General features: G+C 42.0%; 1 protein-coding gene across 1 annotated transcript; it reads right to left on the bottom strand.

The window, feature by feature from the left end:
* Positions 1 to 171: 171 nt before the first annotated feature.
* Positions 172 to 19,876, bottom strand: LOC143768576 (neuronal pentraxin-2-like). The gene is made up of 5 exons (XM_077257216.1): positions 18,753 to 19,876; positions 14,447 to 14,627; positions 11,539 to 11,786; positions 1,251 to 1,430; positions 172 to 1,007 (listed from the first exon to the last, which is right to left on the bottom strand). The coding sequence occupies exons 1-5, from the start codon at positions 19,617 to 19,619 to the stop codon at positions 798 to 800; spliced, it is 1,686 nt and encodes a 561-aa protein (XP_077113331.1). The 5' UTR covers positions 19,620 to 19,876; the 3' UTR covers positions 172 to 797.
* Between the last annotated feature and the right edge of the window lie 1,861 nt (positions 19,877 to 21,737).

Here is a 21,737-nt window from a genome sequence, read left to right as displayed (position 1 = left end):
TGTGTTCATTCTTTTTAGCACTTTTTCAGGCAGGTTACAGTGGGAATCTGCCGCCTGAAAAAGATGTTGTGTGCACATACCTTAAGGCTGTCAACTGAATACTCATTTCGGTGAAAACTATCTCTCCAAACACACCAGGTACACATGCATACTCCGCATGGGTGGGGCATGAATATGTATTGAAAGGGCAGAGTGGAGTAAATCACTGCCAGGAACATCTGTTATTGTTTTGTTCTCTGAGTGATAATCCAATCAGGCAGGTGAACTCCAACTGTCCAATCTGGTTGCCATTGAGGGAAGAGTCAAGAGTCGGAAGGCCCATGAGAGCCCTAAGGATATCGGGTGGGATTGACTAGTAAACATGAAATGTGTATGGTCAACCTCATCCAACTTATCTCTATATCAGGCATCAATTCAGAATATGCCACATCGATCTCAAAGAAGTCACAAGAAGAGCATTTCTCGGATACTTCCAGAAGATCCTTCAGAGATCAATCTTCAGTGTTTTGAACACCGTGTATAAAAAAAATTATTCCAGTGTTAGACTTGCAGTACAAAAATGCGAGTGGATACTATGCAAACCGCATAACATCTATAAAATACTTTATTGTAAAGAAAGCATTGGATTAGGATCAAGAATAAATATACAATAAATGAGTGTCACCAGGTTGTTGAGGAAACAATGGTAGACAATGATGTCTAACTCCATTAGAAGAATAAGTCATTGGGGTATGGAGAAACCATTCCATGTCTGGGCTCCATATCAGAGCATGCTGCCCGTGGAGGGACTCGTCATGTCATTGGCAAGAGTTGAATGGTAGTTTGGTCACACCACCGTGGAGCTCCAGGGATGACTCGGTCCACTCTATGACATCACCAGTGGAGTGGGCAGCGCAGGTCGCCAGCTTGTAAATCTCACCAGAAGTTAAGACGTGGCTCCACATATCAAAGTCAGAGATTTCTCCCACAAAGGCTTGCGTGGAATCAAATCTTCCTCCCAAGGTGTCCTAATTGTTGGAAACACAATTCAATCATGATCATCAAATATGAATTACTTTGCATAAAGATACTTTATAAGCAAGGTCATCAAAATCTGTACAGCTTTGAAAAAGAACTAAATGAGAAAAATATTTATGGCTGAAAAAAACATGAAAATTTTTTTTTTCGCATTCTCTGAAAATTAACATATTATGTTATGTTCCTTACAGACATTCTTGTAATAAATTCTAAAATAATAATTTTTATTTTACCTGTTCTTGTCCCAAAATGAATATTCCTCCGGGTTTTATTGGGTGCCAAGGTGCCAAGTTTTCACCGTTTCCACGCCTCACGCCATCCAGATATGACTCCCATAATCCATCCCTGGAAGACCAGGTGACGCAGACATGGTGCCATTTAGCATCATTAATGGCTAGTGGGAGAGTCACAGCCTGTATCACAAAAATATGTATTTTTATTATATGTACAGTATAGATAAAAAGTAGGTTTGCAAGACTTTGCCACCACTATGGGAAGATTTAGTCCTAAAGGGAACCTGTCACCAGGGTTCTCCCATATAAAGTAGGGCCAGCATATGTACGCCCTTATATACAGCATTCTAGAATTATATATGTCCCCAATGTGCTCTGCATAACACAAAAAATAGCTTTTATCATACCTAGGGGGCAGTCTGGTCTTGATCTTTAGTCATAAGCAAATGATGCATTAAGTGCTCTGGAGGTGACAGAGCACTTACCATGCATTTGCTTTCACTGCCAGCAGCAGCCTCTATAGCTTGATTGATAATTCACTTCTGATTTATTTACCCAGAGCCAGATATCACTCAGACAGTGAGCTATTAATAAAGCTATAGAGGTTGGTGCTGAGCGGAGAGACAACCTCAGGAGGAAAAGGCTAGTTAAGTGCTATGTCACGTCCATTTACATATGGATTAAAATGCACATTCCTCTGGAATGCAGCAACAGATTGAAGACCTATAGGTGTTGATGGATTTACATTTCAATGACCTCTATGCCTCTATATGAGGTTTGGGGGGTTGATCTTACTGACAAGTTTCCAATCATGTAGGTAATCACAGACAACCACTCAAATCAATGCGAATCAATGTAACGTACAAACTCATGTGACCCTACATTAGCTTAAAGGGATTATACACCTTTGGGAACTATATATATATATTTTTTTACTAAAATGCACATTTTATATAATTGGGGCGAAAAATAATTTTTACTGTTGGGTTTCATTAAAAATGTTGCACCATTTGGCTATTGCATGCTGCTCTTTATTGATTTATTGCTCTTTATTTCACTACACATTCAACTTTAATGTGGTCTGCGGTCAAAAATCAGCAGAGGGGAGCTCGGAAAAAGACAGATAAAAGAATTATACACTCTCCATAGGGACGTCTTTGCGCCAAATTCTCAATTAATGCATTATGCAGCCAGCAATGGACAGTGAAATACTGAGACTATAAAAAGCAAATAGCACAAAATTTGTAATGAAACCTAATACTTATCCCAAAATACATGGATTTAAGTATAAATAAAAGTTGTTTTGAAAGGTGACCTAATAGACGTTTAACAGAAATCTCCCTATTGCTTCAATACGCCATTATAGAGAAATTTCCTAAAGTATTTTTACTAAGAAAATTGCCACTTATGGTAAAAAGCTATTAGGATAAATTACCTTAACTTTTTTTTAATTCTAAAGGGAACATATTACCTGTTTTTTGCAATATACCGTAAGCAAAAGCCGCCATCTTTAACTACTCTTGTACTGCAGTCATTTATTTTTAATATGCATTGCTTATATAGCGCTATCATATTGTGGTGCGTACTACAGACATTATCATCACTGTCCCCATTGGGGCTCACCATCTAGATCAGTATGTCTTCGGGGTGTGGGAGGAAACCCACGCAAACATGGGGAGAACATACAGACTCCTTGCCGATGTTGTTCTTGGTGGAATTTGAACCCAGGACCCCAGCGCTGCAAGGCTGCAGTGCTAACCACTGAGCCACCGTGCTACCACAGTTCATCTCCCGATCTGTACGCTAATCAGAACAGACTAGTCCGATTGGCATCTCTGGTCTGTGGTCTGCACCTCCTCTATCAGCAGAATCACTCTCCTCCTGCCTTGATTGATGTGGATGATGCATCCTAGAGTAGTGTTGAGTGATCGTGCTCGGCACTGCTTGTTACTCGATCGAGCATTAGTGTGCTCTGGCATGCTCATTACTTGGCTGAGGATCAGGAATGCTCGAGCACAATGTTCAAGTCCTTGTCTGTCATGTTTTGTGGCTGTTAGCCAATCAACACATGGGGATTGCCTGCCATACACAGTATGCAGTAGCCATGTTAGCTTCTGGCATTACTGTGATTGGCTGGCTGCATCGCGTCATCTGGTATCTAAGACGTGGAGACCCGATGCTCAACCCACTGATCTCTGAAATCAGAGAATAAATTGCATATTCACTGCTTCCCCCTCCCAACTCTTGGCATGGAGAGAGAGGAGGGGGAAGCAGTGAATATTCATTAAGTATTTAACATCTGCTTAACTGGCAGATGAGTTATTTAAAAGCAGTTAAACAGATACAAAAGTCCTTTATTTAAAAAACACTCGCCAAAAAAATCCCCTCATTTAGCCATTTATTAGAAAGTATAGGTACCGCACAAGTCTCACATAGTCCACGGCACCTTGATCACCGCCCCGACGTCTGCAGCATATGGTACCTTGTTCACAGAACAAAGCTTGATATGCTCTAGTAGCAGCTGCCGGTTCTCTACTGAGGGTAGAGGGAGAGATGGCAGCTGTGACCGGCGGTAACGTCAGGAAGGTTAGCACCATTCACAGACACTGACAGCGGGGAAGCAGCATCTGTGATCGGCGGTAATCTTAGTGATGTCACCACTGGTCACAGACACTGCTGGCTATCATGAAATGCTATGAGATTTGGCAGTGTGTGCTGGTGAACGGGGCTCCATTTGCAGGAATTTTGGACTGGGCGTGTTGTGGGAGATCGATGTGGATTACAGTGGATCCATTGGACTACAGCTGACCAGCGTGGGATTTTTGGGGGGGAATAAATTGGTGAAAGAAAGTGTCTGTTTTTTTTAAATAAAGAACTTTTCTTTTTGTGTGTGTTTATTGATTTTTACTTACAGGGTTAGTAATGAGGGTGTCTAACTTACACCTCTCCATTACCAACCCCAAGGCTTGATGTCAGCACCAGCTGCTGACATCAACCCCTAATCTTATTACCCTGATTGCCACCGCATCAGGGCAGTCGAGAAGAGCTAAGATGGGGTACCAGAATTTGCACATCTAATGTGCCAATTCTGGGGCGGCGGAGAGCTGGTATTTTCAGGCTGTTTATCCCTTTTTTGCTATGCAATTTCTTAACCTTTAGGGTATGTGCACACGTCCGGATTTCTTGCAGAAATTTCCTGAAGAAAACTGGAAATTTTCTGCAAGAAATCCGCATTTTTTTTTTGCGTTTTTTTTCCGTTTTTTTCACGTTTTTTTTAGCATTCTGCAAGCGTAATTAGCTTGCAGAATGCTAAAGTTTTCCAAGCGATCTGTAGCATCACTTGGAAAACTGACTGACAGGTTGGTCACTGTTCTGTTTGACGAATTCTGTCATGAATCACACTCTTTGTGTATCTCCAGGCTCTTTATTCACATCATGCCTCAACCTCCATTACATGAATCAAGTGAACAACAACATCCAACAAGTTCCAAACAAAGAATATAGAACACACATAAAAGTAGTGAGACCCCTAGAGGCCACATGAACATATAACATATTGCTACATCCTTTCTCTTTTAACTGGAGGAACAATAAAAGATACTAAACTAAAGTATACTATGACAAAGTTAGAAATTAACCTAGTCCGTCCAGTTAGATATAATCTTTGAGGTGCGCCGGCTTTTTGCTAATTCTGCCAGCTCTGGTAATATACGATGTGTCACTTTCTACATCTGGTACATCTGGTAGTTCTTCTGATATTGTCTGTCTCTGGCCAGAGTCCTCATCCTGATGATCAGCTGTCACTGTTGGTGCCTGACTTGTACTTTCTGCCTCGTTGTCTTGGGTGTCTGGATACTGTTCAAAAGGCCATGAATCATCTCTTTCTTGCGTTTTCCTCAAATATCTCCGATTCCTCCTTAGTCTTCTTCCGTCGTCTGTTAGAATTTCGTAGGACCGAGGTCCCAGTTTCTGGACAACCTTTGCCTTTTGCCAGTGTTTGTCAAATGTGCTGCTTGGCTGCAGCCGAATGTTGTAATTTCTCTGGAGCTCAGGCAGATCCTTTGCCGATTTATTGTAATAGAAAGCTTGCCTCGCTTGATTCTTCTGTAATTTAGCTTTGATGTTTCCCAGCAGCTTTGGCTCTAACAGATGACACGCAGTTGGTACGAGTGTCTTTGTACGCCTACTCATGAGCCTCTGTGCCGGACTGCTGTCTAGGCCTTGGGTGGGTGTGTTTCTATGATCCAGTATAGACAGATATACATCAGCACCCGCCTGGTTTGCTTTCTGCATGAGTCTTTTGGCCATTTTTACTGCTGACTCTGCTTTCCCATTACTCTGAGGATATCTCGGAGAAGACGTCTGGTGTTCAAATTCCCACTTCTTACTGAAAGTTTTGAATTCTTCCGACGTAAACTGTGCCGCATTGTCAGAGAAAACGATATCTGGAATGCCATACCTGGCAAAATGGGCCTTGAGTTTTTTAATCACTGTTCTCGCCCTTGTGTCCTGCACCAAATCAACCTCCCAGAAGTTAGAGAAATAGTCCACTGTAATCAAGTATTCTTTGTCATTCCATGTGAACAAGTCTGTTCCTATTTTTGACCAAGGCCTATGTGGAATTTCATGAGGTTGCAATGTCTCCTTTGGTTGCTTATCATTGCAGGATGCACATATTTCACATTGTGCTATGTAAATTTTTATGTGGTCATTCATTCCTGGCCAATAAACTGATTCTCGTGCACGACGTAGGCATCCTTCCATGCCTAAGTGAGAAGAGTGCAATGTTTTCAATATGTCTCTTCTGAGAACTTCAGGTATAACAGCCCTGTCTCCTTTAAAGATGATTCCTTGCTGCACTGACAATTCATCTCTTATGTGGAAGAATGGTGAGACTTCCCTCGGAGCATGCTGCTTGTATTTTGGCCAGCCCTGCAAGATGACAGTCTTTAAACTCTGGAGACTTTTATCCTTCTCTGTAGAAGTCTGGATTTGCTTGACCTTTTCTTTTGACACTGCAAGGTAGTTACACATGTTTCTGCAAGTCTCCTCAGCTCTGTCAGATATCTGTCCACATTTTCACCATCCTCCTGATGTCTTGTGAAAAACTCTTTCCACTGTCTCATTCTTCTTTGGGTCACAGTGTTTATCAAATGCCTGCACAATGTCTGCTAGGAGGAGGTTGTCTGTGTATGGGAGCAAGGTGTGGGCTAATTCTCTGCCATTTTCCCCAATTAGGTAATAAAACAGCTTTACTTTCCGTTTGTCATCAGTGGGGCCCACAGTCAGATCCACATACAGTGTAAATTCTTCCTTCCAATGTCTCCAGGTCTGGGACAGATTACATGAAGTGACATCCAGTCTCTGAGGGGGCTTCAGACCAGTCTCCATTTTGCTGTACTGTCAGGGAATCTGTACTTACAGTTGCAGTGATCTGTGCAGTTCCAGCCTCATATAAGCTCTGAGAATTTGTAGTTCTGTGCCCGGCTGCCACCATGTTCTGTTTGACGAATTCTGTCATGAATCACACTCTTTGAGTATCTCCAGGCTCTTTATTCACATCATGCCTCAACCTCCATTACATGAATCAAGTGAACAACAACATCCAACAAGTTCCAAACAAAGAATATAGAACACACATAAAAGTAGTGAGACCCCTAGAGGCCACATGAAGATATAACATATTGCTACAGTCACACTTGTCAAACATACTGTTTGACAAGTGTGACCAACTTTTTACCATAGATGCAGCTTATGCAGCATCTATAGTAAAAGATAGAATGTTTAAAAATAATTAAAAAAATGGTTATACTCACCCAGACATCTCATCAGCGGCGTCCGTTCCTCTTCCTATAGCTGGTGTGTGCGCGCAGGACCTTCCATGACGTCGCGGTCATGTGAGCGGTCACGTGAGCGGTCACGTGAGCGGTCACATGACCGCTCACGACCAATCACAAGACAGTGACGTCATCGGCAGGTCCTTCACCGCACAGCAGCTATAGGAACCGAAGCGGCAGCATGCAGCGGTGAGGCGGGAAGACATCGAGGGTGAGTATAGGACTATTTTTTATTTTAATTCTTTTTTTTTTACCAATTATATGGTGCCCAGTCCGTGGAGGAGAATCTCCTCTCCTCCACCCTGGGTACCAACCGCACATAATCTGCTTACTTCCCGCATGGTGTGCACAGCCCCGTGCGGGAAGTAAGCAGATCAATGCACTCCTAGGTGTGCGGAATCCTCGCAATTCCGCATTTTTAATGAACATGTTGCTTTTTTTTCCGCGATGCGATTTTTTCGCGGAAAAAATCGCAACATTTGCACAAAAAATGCGGAATACACTGTAAATAATAGGAGGCATATGTTAGCGTTTTTTTCGCGTTTTTATCACGTTTTTATAGCGAAAAAACGCGAAAAAAACGCTAAAAATCCTGAACGTGTGCACATGGCCTTAGGGTACCAGAGTTCACAGCCACTGAGTCTCCTGGCAGCTGTGAGGCCCGGAAACGTTAAAGGAGCCTCCAAGCTGCTGGTACACCTGAAGGCTGTGAACTAAGGTTACTAGTGTTTACAGCTTAGAGGTGTTTTAGCAGCTGGGAACTTCAGTAACCTTAGTCTCCCTTAAAGGTTCCCTTAAGGTTATCGGGCCTCACAGTCACTGGGTCATGAAGAGCGCAGTCTGGTAGTCTGCAGGACCCAGCAGCAGCACAGTCTGGAAGTCCGACAGACTACAGCGATTCTCGCAGGACACGATGATTGCTGGACTGCCGGTCATGGTGTTTCGTGGTTGTGAACTGATGTAACTTCACTAATGTCACTGAGGTTACATTACTTCATAGCCAGCCAGTCTCACGGAGCAGAGTGCCTGGCAGTGGCAACTGCGAAAGCCTATGGAGCCTCGTTACGTCACTCTATACATTTCAGATGATGTGGGACATCGCAGGATTGTTGGACTAGTTTGGAACTGCATGGGATTTTTTTTATTAAGTGGGAGAACAAGGGCATTTGTCGGGAGTGTTTTTGTAAATAAGAGATTTTTGTGTCTGTTTTTTCCCTTTTTCTTATTCGTTTATTAATGGGGGTGTTTGACAGACATCTCTACACCTCTCCATTACTAACTGCAGGGGTTGATTCCAGTTGTGATTTTTGACAAATCCCATTACCCAGATTTCCACCAGGTCAATCGGCAAGAGCTGAGAAAGGGAGCCAGAATTGGGGCATCTAATGTGATGTGCCAGTTCTGTGGCTACTGCTGGTGTGTATTTTTAGGCTGGGAAGAGGCCAATAACCATAGACCTTACCAGCCTGTCTGATTTACCTTAGCTGGTTATTAATAATAGGAGGGACCCCACATCATTTTTTAAAATTATTTATTTACTTATTGCTAAAAATGACAAGGAAATAAGGTGAGAGATGGCATTTTTTTCCTTCTCTTTTTCTTTTGCCTTATTTACAAGTCATTGTACAGGAAAGAATGTTTCCTAAACTTTTTTGTCCTGTAAAGTCCATTTAATCTTCGTTTTGTATATTTTATTGGCAGTGCGTAAACGTGGCGTAGTATTCTAAAATTGTTCCCAACAGCAACCTGGGAATCAGAGATGCATCCAGGGGTCTTACCCATGCTGTTCCCATGCCATTTCAGTGGTGTTTCCATCCATTTCATCAATTTTTCACCCCACCCAGACCTCCAGGTAGGATCTATCAGAAAAATGCTTGAGTTTCCCATTCAAAATGAGCCCCCGAGCATAACGTTTTGCTTGATTCGAGTAACAAGCACCCAAGCATTTTAGTGCTCGCCCATCACTAGTCCGATGTCTTCCACAGATCACCGGGAATCTTGCACCTGCACGGGTGTGCTTTCCTCTGTCCTACTAAGGCAGTGCTCCCCAACTCCAGTTTTCAAGAGCCTCCAACAGGTCATGTTTTCAAGATTTCCTTAGCACTGCTTGGGTGATAGAATTATGCCTGTGCAGTTTCTGCAATTATCACCAAAGAAATCCTGAAAACATGATCCGTTGGTGGCTCTTGAGGACTAGAGTTGAGGGGCGCTGTACTAAGGGCAGAGAAAAGTTCAGTAACGCGCTGGCAACGGTGCCAACTTCACTTCCAGTTGATAGATGCCAACGAAAAGTGAGACTGCGCAGGCGCAAGATTTTGATCGATCTGTGGATGATATAGGACACATCATCCACATCAAGGCAGGAGAATGGCATTTTTGCAGATAGAAGCATCACAGACCACAGACCAGCACCGCCCATTGGACAGCACAGTGCTGAATAGCATATAGTGCGGGAGTCGTATTAAAAGTATTTTTTGGATATGCAAGGGGGATTAGTAACTTATATACAGGTTGGTGGACAGTGGTAATAAAGCAGTTAAAGGGGTAAATTAGTTTACATTGGGGAAACCTGGTGACAGTTCCCTTAACCCCTTCACCCCCGGAGCTTTTTCCGTTTTTCCGTTTTCGTTTTTCGCTACCCTCCTTCCCAGAGCCATAACTTTTTTATTTTTCCGTCAATTTGGCCATGTGAGGGCTTATTTTTTGCGGGACGAGTTGTACTTTTGAACGACATCATTGGTTTTAGCATGTCGTGTACTAGAAAACGGGAAAAAAATTCCAAGTGCAGTGAAATTGCAAAAAAAGTGCAATCCCACACTTGTTTTTTGCTTGCCTATTTTGCTAGGTTCACTAAATGCTAAAACTGACCTGCCATTATGATTCTCCAGGTCACTACGAGTTCATAGACACCTAACATGACTAGGTTATTTTTCACCTAAGTGGTGAAAAAAAATTCCAAACTTTGCAAAAAACAAAACAAAACAAAATTGCGCCATTTTCCGATACTCGTAGCGTCTCCATTTTTCGTGATCTGGGGTCAGGTGAGGGCTTATTTTTTGCGTGCCGAGCTGGCGTTTTTAATGATAGCATTTTGGTGTAGATACGTTCTTTTGATCGCCCGTTATTGCATTTTAATGCAATGTCGTGGCGACCAAAAAAACGTAAATCTGGCGTTTCGAATTTTTTTCTCATTACGCCATTTAGCGATCAGGTTAATGCTTTTTTTTAATTGATAGATCGGGCGATTCTGAACGCGGCGATACCAAATATGTGTAGGTTTTTGGTTTTTTTTATTGATTTATTTTGATTGGGGCGAAAGGGGGGTGATTTAAACTTTTATGTTTTTTTTATTTTTTTCACATTTTTAAAAACTTTTTTTTTTTACTTTTGCCATGCTTCTATAGCCTCCATGGGAGGCTAGAAGCAGGCACAGCCCGATCGGCTCTGCTACATAACAGCGATCATCAGATCGCTGTTATGTAGCTAAAATGCAGGTGTGCTATGAGCGCCGACCACAGGGGGGCGCTCACAGCCACCGGCAATCAGTAACCATAGAGGTCTCAAGGACCTCTATGGTTACAATGGAGGAGCATCGCCGACCCCCGATCATGTGACAGGGGTCGGCGATGCGCTCATATCCGGCCGCACGGCCGGATGCGGTAGTTAAATGCCGCTGTCTGCGCTTGACAGCGGCATTTAACTAGTTAATAGCGGCGGGTGATCGCGATTTCACCCGCCGCTATTGCGCGCACATGTCAGCTGTAGAAAACAGCTGACATGTCGCGACTTTGATGTGCGCTCACCGCCGGAGCGCACATCAAAGCGGGGGTCCCGACATGTGACGTACTATACCGTCACATGTCGGGAAGGGGTTAAAGGGCTTATTCAGGCATGCAATTTTTGCACACCACTGCTATCCATGATTTTCAAGGATCAAAATCGACAACGCAAGATGACATCTGAGTACAGTCTGATTTTCACTGACTGTCAGAATGGAGAAAGTGGAAAAACATTTTTTTAATTTCTCTGCATACGATAAAATATAATGACACTGGATCACTCAAACTATGATCAGAGTCTGATCAGAATAATCGGTCTGTTTTCTCATATGTGGAAAAATCAGACGTCTGAATGAGCTCCTAGTCAGAGACGGTTTTCTAAAGGCCCCAAACATTTTTAAACTCACTGGACAGATACTACACAACCCACAAGTTACCACATCATTAAAACCAACTCAACATAGTAATAAAATTTTGCTTTTAAGTTATTTGAAAAATCTGAAATGCAAATTAAAGTCATAACATTAACTTTGCTTCAATGCCGTTTAATTAAAAAAAACTCAGGTCTTAGAGTTAAATTTCGTAAGTCAATTTTGTAGTTAAAGGTTCAAAATACAATAAATCCCAGACAATTAAACATCATAAATATAATAGATGTATGTGATCAATTACCTTGTCATTAATAAGCAATTCCATGGGATTTTTTCCCCACTCGATCAGCACTATTTCATTGGCCTGGCCTGGGACAGAATATGAAAAAGGTGTGCCCACTCCCGGGGACGAGGTGGACTTCAACCACAAGCAGATGGTAAATGCGAAGATCTCGTGGTAGAGAGTCCTTTTCACCTTGGCATACATATAATTTGTTCTGAGAGGGAAACTGACTCTGAAATCATTTGACTTTTTCTCCGTTTTATGTCCTATTGAAATGTGATAAGAAATGAGGAAGAATGAGTTTGCCATTTAGTCTTAAATAAACATGATAGTCAAACATCGAGGCCAAAAAGCCCTTGTTTAATATTTGCTTAACATGTATAAAACTCATCCTATAGTTAATGATTAAGCGTATGGGATGTATGACAAGCAGTATATAGAATGTCGTTACATGGCTTCTGGAACAAATAAGCTGGGCTCAGACCACATCAAACAACAAGGGGTTAACCTGTAGGATAAAAGTGTTATGATGCTGTCCATACTGAAAGTATTGCTACCAGGAGCAAATAAACTTTATTCCTTCCGGGAGCCGCCGGCTTTCAGTCATATAGTGAGTGGCAGCTATAAGCACTTTGACAGCTCGCTCTGCAGCACATCTGCTCTGAGCCTGCTGTCAATCAGTGTCAGTGAGTGCTCACAGCCACCACTCGGTATGTACTGAGCGTTGACTGTAGCCACATCGGGAACACCTCTATCACTGAAAGCCGGCTGTTCCCAGAAGGTCTAAAGTTCATTTTGTCCCATCTGCACTTTCAGTAAGGTGACCGGACAGCATTGTAACACTATTAACCTGTTGATTAACATGTGTATGTTAATAGCATTTGGGGACATGACAGGTCACCTTTAACTGTTTTTGCGAGTTTTTAAAGCAAAAAGTCACATATTTCTCGAAATGTGGCAAAAATTGTGTAAAAAGTTCTGTCATATGTAGAATCACTCAGGAGGAACCGTAGAACATTTACAATAAATTTTGCAACTTTTTGAAAAGTTGCAAATGATCAATTAGGAGGAAACATCTGAAAACCTAAAACCACGTCCAGAGTGGTGAAAAAGGAGAATACGTAAAATAGACTTAAAAAGATACAAAGAGAAAGGTGAATGTGCAACAATAAAGGCACAAAACGCCAAAATCTCAACAAAACAAAAATGCAATAGTGAATCAAACCATACGGCTTTGTCAGGGGAAAATCTGTATCCCATTTTTATGGGATTCAAACGGAAGGCCAAGACGGAGTTAGGTATAAACCCAGCCTTACAGTGTGCATTACTGTGTGGAAGTGTAATTTTATCTTGCTTGTGCAGCATATTCTTGTATTGTAAGGTAATCTTCCTATGCAGCTATAGAAAGGATGTGATACCCCATGTACATTATCAAGTTTTCCTCTTCAGGATTGTTTTCTGTTTATCTTCAAATACTCCAATTTGGACAAAGAATATAATTTAAATAATGTAATGTTTCAGGTGAAAATGTAAATTGTAATATTCAAGCTATATGCAAGAACGTAGAATCTAGTTTTGAGTCCACCTTGTCGTTGGTTGATGGGCAGGCATTAATTGGCCAAATTATGTTCTAAGCATCTCATTTTTTCCTAGTATCCAGAAGCAGTATTTCTATTCATATTTCATATATTTCACATTGACATGCTTTAGCACTACAGAGTTTAACTTTTTTTTGTTTATTGTATATAGAGGTAGCTGCTCCTAGTTGGCACCTGTTCACATTAGCTTGGAAGTGCCAGTCAGTCTTTTTATCATTGTATATTAGTTCTCTGACAGAGCACTCCACCCTTCAGCATGTGGTGGATTTTAATTGCAGTAGAGTCCTACTTACCCCAAAAAACAGACTTGGAAGAGAGGTAGTCACATCTACCCAGGAATTCAGATTTCAGTCTTAGAGAGGTATTCACATTAGACACATTAGGACCCATCAGTTTTGAGACCACCTTGTCGTTGGTTGATGGTTTAAATGGGAAAATATTGTTTACTGATATCTGCATCCATATATAACCCATCAATATTGGCCTGGAAAATTCCTTTAATTGTTTCCCCCTATTTCATTGCAATGTAATGAATTTCAATGAATGCAATGGTGGAGCTGGAAGCCGTCAGCTCCATGAGCAGCAGGAGCAATGAAGTCACTAGATCTCGCCTGCTGCTCGGAGCCTCAGTCAGTCTACACACACCAGAGACCAGATCGGCTAATCTTGGGAACGGGCAATGTTTGTATTTTTTCTATTGTGTGAGTGCATTTCTCTGCAAGGGGAGTACGTTCACCATATTGTATTGGGGGCCACTCTGGGAGCATCGTTACTGTATTGCGGGGTGCAGTGGTGACTCTCTACTGTATTGGGGCTGCTTTTGGGACATCATACTGGTTTGGGAAGCACACTGGGGGAATCATACTGTATTGGTGCCTTGTGATGGCATGATGATGTTCTGGGGGCACTTGGAACATTATAAAGTGTGTGGGGAATGCACTACGGGGGTATTATAGTATGCATGTGGGGGCACTATATTTAGGTAATTCTCTATGGGGATATCATACTCTGTTGGTGGCAATTTGTGGGGCATACTGTGAGAAGGGGCATAGGGGAAATGTCAGACTGCATCAGTAGACATCCTACTGTCCAGATGCAATGAATGGGCAATTGAACTATGAGGGGATTCTATAGGGTATCTGTTGGGGCTAATAGTGACCCCACCAAAAGAATAGTTTTATTTGGGTGGAGCGGCATGAGTTTGGACCACTTGAGTCTTTTGCTATGGGGCCCTATGATTTCTATATACACTAATGCAATTTACGACCTTTGTGATTTTTATGGTCCTATATGTAATCAGATCAAACTGTCTTAATTTGGGGTCTTACCTTTTTCGCTTCCATGAAGAACATTATCCATCTTGTGCCTTACGTGGTCTTCATGATCATGGTTTTTCTCATTGTGCTCTGTTGTGTTATGACTTTCGTGGAGTTGATGCTCCAAGATACTGATCTTCTTTTGGAGGGTATCTCTTAAAGATGTCGAAAAGAGACTGGAGTTTCTGGTCCTCTGTTAGAAAGAAGAGATAGCAGATGACAACTTCTGCCAGTGGGCATTTGATTAAAGATGCGTGGTTATTTTTTAAGATAGCACTTGTAATCCACGTTCAGTATGCGCTGGTGACGGAAGTGAAAGAAGCCGGATCCACCATCCTTTTAGAGACGGTGAAATCCAAATTCACCAGAATCTTGGTTACTGATATCCCTGTCTGATCACCAGGTATAATTTTATAGTATAAAAGCCATATAAATTGTGCCCAGGTATCTGAGTGATGCTCTAATACTGCTTCTACTATCCAACTTATATAAAGGTTTTCCAATTGGTTTGGACACTGTTGGATCTCCTACTAAGTTCACCTTTGAAACCAATTTTAAGCATAAATATAGGTATCGCGAAGGAAGTGGTCTCATCGAGGAATATTGTATATATTGTAGGCCATGTATATCTGGGCAGTCTGGTGAATATCAAGGTAATGAGACCCCCACTGATCACTAAAAGATCTCTTAGAAGTGCACAGCCTATGACTCTCTATTGAGTCAGTACTCCGCTTTCTCCGAGTTCTCAGACAAGAGCTGAATCCTGATCTGGGCACTTCTAAGCTGTCTTTCAAGCAGCCGTGTGGGTTTTGGGATCCTGATCCTCACCGACCTGAACAGAATTAAAGGGCCTAAAACCATATTAAAAAATTCTAACGTTGTTGACTTCCATTGCGCCTAGGTCTGAAGTTGAGGAAATCGCTTTAGGATTACTTTTTTTAAATTGCATCAAAACCTGACAATCCAATCATTATTAGTGTATGGGTAATTAATCCCTAATTAATTTACTAAACCAAAAATGGGGTGCTGTAATGTAACACCCCAATATTCCACGTGCCCCCTAATATATGCTACATGGAATCAGTACTGCTAGGACGAGTCAATTCATAAGTGAATTTGTGAATTATCAGAGGATGTTATTTGACACATCGAGCTTGTATAAATCTTCCCCAGCTCTTATTTTTTACCAAAATTTCTTCAAGTGAGTTGCACCACATAGGAAACATCAGATAAGGTGATGACGGTAAAGAAGAAATATTTTAGCTTGAAGGCCATTTCTAACGTTCTACCTTAAGTTGATCTGTCACAAGATTTCACAATCCAAACTGTAGTACATTAATAAATAGGTCTCTTAGACATTATGGGTTTGGTGCTTTTACTTTGAAATTCTATGACAGAATGACTGTAAAATCACTTTTAAAAGTTTTCTTTCTTAAAGGGAACCTGTCACCCCCCCCCCAAGTCGTTTCAAACTAAAAGAGCCACCTTGTGCAGCAGTAATGCAGCATTCTGACAAGGTGGCTCTTTTAGTTCTGGGTGCTGTAACTGCGGAAATAATCAGTTTTATAATTTGTCAGAGATACCTTGTCTTCAGTCCTGGAGGCAGGCCTTTCCCCCCTGCTTTAGACGCCACACAGCTGTGACTCACATCTTCTTGGCGCAGGCGCCGCCTCCTCCTCACCGCTGTTTTGAAAATAGCCGGCGCCTGCGCTCTTTTCCCCTGCCTGGTGCAGGCGCAGTGAGCGCTGCCTGTCTTTCCTCATATGCAGTCTCGGTGACTGCGCCCGTGCGGCCGCCCTGCCTGTGAATCCCAGCCCCGCAATGTGAATAAATCAGAAGTCACTGCGGGGCTGGGAATCACAAGCAGGGCAGCCGCGCAGGCGCAGTCACCGAGACTGCATATGAGGAAAGACAGGCAGCGCTCACTGCGCCTGCACCAGGCAGGGGAAAAGAGCGCAGGCGCTGGCTATTTTCAAAACAGCGGTGAGGAGGAGGCGGCGCCTGGCGCCAAGAAGATGTGAGTGACAGCTGTGTGGCGTCTGAAGCAGGGGGGAAAGGCCGGCCTCCTCGACTGAAGACCAGGTATTTCTGACAAATTATAAAACTGATTATTTCTCTAGTTACAGCACCCAGAACTAAAAGAGCCATCTTGTCAGAATGCAGCATTACTGCTGCACAAGGTGGCTCTTTTAGTTTGAAATGACTGGGGGGGGGGGGGTGTGACAGGTTCCCTTTAATTTTAAAATGAACATTTTATGAACTCGTAAAAAGACTTATTTTTTATGAGGATGACAATTTTAAAATTCGCCAACTTCGTCCAGTCTAAGGATGATTTTCATATTGTCTGGGGTTCCTCTCGCAGATCTGCTTTAAAAGTCATTTTATAAAAATAATTACTTTTTCAACCATCTTAGCCACCGGTAATCACCGTTTCAAGATTTTGCAACCCACCATATGACTGCTGAAAAAGTCTTGTTGTCTTCTTTTCTGCAGGTAGTCAACCAGTAGATGGCCATTTTGCACAAGGGTATTTTTTCCCCATCAGTTTATATTAAAGCACGTCTCTTATCTGCCAGGTCAACCTGGTACGTTGATGTATTCACAAAGAGACTGGGCACAGAAAATCTGGTGAAACACATCCAATAGCTTTCTATTATTTTGAGGAACCAGTTATGTTCAAATCAAACATGACCAAAAGCTCTTTTCTGTGACACCTACCATTGGAGGATAGTCAACCGTTCTTATCGAGTGTTGCTAAGTGGTTTTTTTTCTAAAATACAGCAAATTTATTAAAGGTTTCCTCCGGGTTTTATTTTTGGCTTAAAAAGTTGTCCACTAATAGGTGGTAAAAACTTACACTAGACATAAGATTTATCACCCAGCATGATCCACTGTGATAAATTTAGTGCATTTTAAGTCCAAGCTTAGGCTGTCTAACTTTTAACCCAGGAATAGTAAATCTGTCCCAGAAGCTTAATGCAAAGAGAGTAGAAAGGAAGTTTCTTGGTATGGATGCTGCTAAACGCAGTTCTTCCCTTAGGAATTTCCTGTTTTTTTTTCTGAAATTGTATTTTTAGTGCTTGGTATTCAAAAGTTTATATTTTATGTAATTTAATAACATAGACTAATGTCTGCTATTTACACAGATAAAATCGTCTGCACCTTGGTGATACAGTTCTTTTACGGAAAAGGGCTCGTTGTGGATTAACAGCTGTGAACTAGGCTTAAACAAAAGGCACGAGAGGTCACAAGAGATTTCTTTGTCTGGACATAAGGACTGAAAATTGCAAACTTTTTTTTTTACTCCTAAAGAACTGCTTGAGAACTAGCACTTAGAAGAAAAGCAGACAAAGGAAGACAAAAACTTTTGCAGTTTGAGTTCAATCCTAGACAATAACACTTTTAAAACACAGAAGACAAGCCTATCTATCAAAGAAATTCCATTAATTATTATATGTTTATCAAGTCCCTCATCACTTTTTTTAATATTTATCAGTGTATGCAGTCTTCAGGAATACGGTGTACGCTACACTGTACTAGTTACATTATTCTCAATGTATTCATAAATATGACCTATAGAGCTTAATGCTCCCATAGATTAAAGTTGTCTAAACCAGTTGGATTGGCCAAGAGTCTAATATGTATGGGGGCATTCAACTTTCCCCAATAGTTGAGGTTGGGGCTCTAACCTGTTGAATTTCAGCTGCCGATCCTTTTGTTCAGGTTGGAGATAAACCACTGGCAAAGGAGTCTGAAAATGGCCTTTACACAAAGAACACAAGAACACTTGATTGAGATTTCATGTGTATGGGAGGAAGAAGGAGGTAGGTTGGAAGCTCACCACGATGCATGATGAATAGGTTGAGGTAGGAATGCCAACGGTGGGTGACGATCCCGCTGGTGAGCAAAACCAAAGTAGAGAAATCGTGGAAATGATCCAGCACAACCAACCAGGTTAAAATAAATATATTAGAAAACCATTCAAATCAGGGAATTAAAGAAACCTGATGTGTTCCTGGCATGACACATGTGCCCATAGTCACAGGGCTAATAACTTAGTCTTAGGACAAAGGGCGTGTCTGCCATGCCAGAAACGCATCAGTTTTGGCAATACGACTCCTAGTGAAAAGGATTATTATTTTTCTTTGGTTTTAAATCAAACGCGGTTAGACCTATCATGTATTAGGTACCATGAAGAACTATCAGGACAAGAAATACATTACTGTTTTGATTTTTCTATATTAAAAACAAATACTAAACAATTTTAGAAATTATGCCTTAGGTTTAAAAATATGTACGCAAAATCTAGATATGCTACCTGTAAATGATCCAGTCTGTCCTTCAGTGATTCCAGCATTCTCTCCATTTGAGGAGCACCAGGTGGGGTTACTTCTGGGGGGTCCTCCATCGTGTTTGGTGGAAAACTTGATTTGCGATAATTAGAAACATGAGCAGGCTGTTCCCGGTAAGCCCGATGGTTGACATGATGATAATCATGATCTCTGACATGTCCATGTACATCATCAAAACTATGAGGATGCTCTCTGTCATAGCTATGTACTTGCTCATGTCCATGATCCCTCTCATGTCCATAGTCTCTTTCGTGACCCTCTTCCCATTCATGTCCATGTTCTCTTTTGTTTCCATGTTCTTTCTCTTTGCCATGCTCCCATTCATGCCCATGTTCTCTGTCATGCCCTTCTTCCCACTCATGACCATGTTCCCTTTTATGACCATTTTCTCTTTCATGTCCATGTCCACTTTCATGTCCATGGGGACTTTCATGCCCATGAGCGCTTTCATGTCCAAATTTTTCATTATATCCATGTTCTCTTTCTTGTCCATGCTCAGAAGAATGACCATAGCCTTCTTCATGTCCTTTATTATGAGGATAACCTTCACAACGACTAAGTTTCACAGTTAGCTCTCTGATAGTTTCTCTCTGATCTAGGATTGTTTCCTTCTGATGAACAACTGTCTCACGAAGATGTAGAATGGTTTCCTTTGCTTCTTCTTGCATGCCCACAAAGTGCCCTCCACCACTTGGACTATGACGCTGCACGTTTGGCTGGCAGTCCATATCTAAAGGCATTGGGGTGCAAACAAATTTTGGAAGAGAATATTCTCCCATGCAAATTTGTATGAGAAAAACATTAAGTAAAACTAAAAGTGAGAAAAGCTTCATTTTATCTGAGGAATATATCAGTTTTTGGAGAAGGTGAAAGTATAGTCCTTTCTGACTGGCTCTCTGTCTTCCCGTGCTTCAATTGTCCCTCTTAGGAGAGAAATGACATTCAAAGGAATTTAAAATCTGATTTGCTGCATTTCTAATGTCACCTCCCTCTGTAATTATCAAATCCTCTTCTGTGGTTAGTCAACTCCTCTCTTGTTCTAGCAACTTGGTCTGCAAATGGCATTAGGGAGAAGGCTAATATCCTTAAATCCCTGGGTGGCCCAACCTCCATCCTAGGTGTCCTACATGCAACTGGAGCAGATCAAAGACTTACTCAGGAGGACTTTAAGGAGATAATGCCCTGATAAACTATTTGTGCCCTGAAAAAACTTCTAGACAGTCAGTATAAATCCAGGAAATAAAAAATCGTCGTAATAAATTGTTCTCTAAACAGTAAAAAAAAGTCTGTAACTGCTAACATTAACGATCTTTACTCAAAAGAAAGAAGGGAGAAGTACAAGAATTATATATGCAAATTGCCTCTTCAGAGAAAAAGAGGACTTAAACTCTATAGCGCCACCTGTTGGAAGTAGCGATCCTACAAGTCACAATCAACCCTTTAACGAGTCGTGCAATATGACTTAGGATAAAAGCCAAATCAGTATCTCAATTCGCAGACACAGTGTTTCAGGCTGTTGGCCCTCGTCAGTGCGAAGCATGAGAACTGATTTGGCTAGGTGAGAGGCTCTGGACTGGGGTCTAAGGGGTAATGTGTCTCCTTATGGAGAGTGACATACCAGCTGGCTTGTCAAGGTAAGGAGGCTTATTTACCGTGCAATGCTCCTCTGGGAAATTAAATATGCAAATTGCCTCTTCAGAGAAAAAGAGGACTTAAACTCTATAGCGCCACCTGTTGGAAGTAGCGATCCTACAAGTCATTATCAACCCTTTCACGAGTCGTGCAATATGACTTAGGATAAAGGCCAAATCAGTATCTCAATTCGCAGACACAGTGTTTCGGGCTGTTGGCCCTCGTCAGTGCGAAGCATGAGAACTGATTTGGCTAGGTGAGAGGCTCTGGACTGGGGTCTAAGGGATAACGTTTCTCCTTATGGAGAGTGACATACCAGCTGGCTTGTCAAGGTAAGGAGGCTTATTCGCTGTGCAATGCTCCTCTGGGAAATTAAATATGCAAATTGCCTCTTCTGAGAATCAGAGTCAGAGAGGCCCGGCGCCTGCGCACTGCAGTATTTTGCTCTGCCCTCAACAGGGCAGACAAAGTACGCTGTTGTGAATTCTGCTCTTGGGCTCCCTCCGGTGGTTGTTGGTGGTAGTGCAGTTGTCTTGGGGTTGTAATCCAGGGCAGGTGTTTCTGCTGATTGCAGCTCTATTAGGTATTTAGGTGTGCAGGATCCATGAGTCCGTGCCAGTTGTCCATTGTACTTGGAGGGATTGCATCTCTCTCTGGTTCCTCATGCCCTGCTGCCAAATTCAGCTAAGATAAGTGTCTGTTTTTTGTCTCTGTGCACACATGCAGTGTGCTTTGCAATTCAGTGCAATTCATTGTGTTTTTGTCCAGCTTAGACTTTGGATTTTTCAGTCATGCTGGATTCTCAGGAGATGCAGATATACTTTCTATGTCTTTAGTTAGATGTAGAATATTTGTATTATCTGCTGTGGATATTTTTAGGATTTTTATACTGACCGCTTAGAATTCTGTCCTATCCTTTTCTATTTAGCTAGAAGTGCCTCTTTTGCTAAATCCTGTTTTTCTGCCTGTGTGTGTCTTTCCTCTTATACTCACAGTCAATATTTGTGGGGGGCTGCCTATCCTTTGGGGTTCTGCTCTGAGGCAAGATAGAATTCCCATTTCCATCTATAGGGGTATTTAGTCCTCCGGCTGTGTCGAGGTGTCTAGAACGTGTTAGGTACATCCCACGGCTACTTCTAGTTGCGGTGTTAGTTTAGGGTTTGCGGTCAGTACAGGTACCACCTACTCCTGAGAAAGTCTCTCATGCGGCTCCAAGGTCACCGGATCATAACAGTACGCTTGCACCAGAGCCGCAGCTTGAAGACAAGAAGAGGACGTCATCGTAAGAAGATGGGAGGCCCCGGACAGGACTGCAACGC

The sequence above is a fragment of the Ranitomeya variabilis genome, chromosome 4, assembly GCF_051348905.1.
Source record: "Ranitomeya variabilis isolate aRanVar5 chromosome 4, aRanVar5.hap1, whole genome shotgun sequence".
Lineage (NCBI taxonomy): Eukaryota > Metazoa > Chordata > Amphibia > Anura > Dendrobatidae > Ranitomeya > Ranitomeya variabilis.
The sequence above is the reverse complement of the archived record's forward strand: the minus strand, read 5'-3'. Positions and strand labels throughout refer to the sequence as shown.

Bases quoted from the DNA above. Each gene is read 5' to 3' on its own strand.
- LOC143768576 (XM_077257216.1), bottom strand. From the start codon at position 19,619: ATGAAGCTTTTCTCACTTTTAGTTTTACTTAATGTTTTTCTCATACAA. The intron at 14,628-18,752 runs GTAGCATATCTA...TCTTTCTAACAG, and splicing joins ACAGACTGGATCATTTACAG to AGGACCAGAAACTCCAGTCT. The intron at 1,008-1,250 runs GTAAAATAAAAA...TCCAACAATTAG, and splicing joins TCATTTTGGGACAAGAACAG to GACACCTTGGGAGGAAGATT.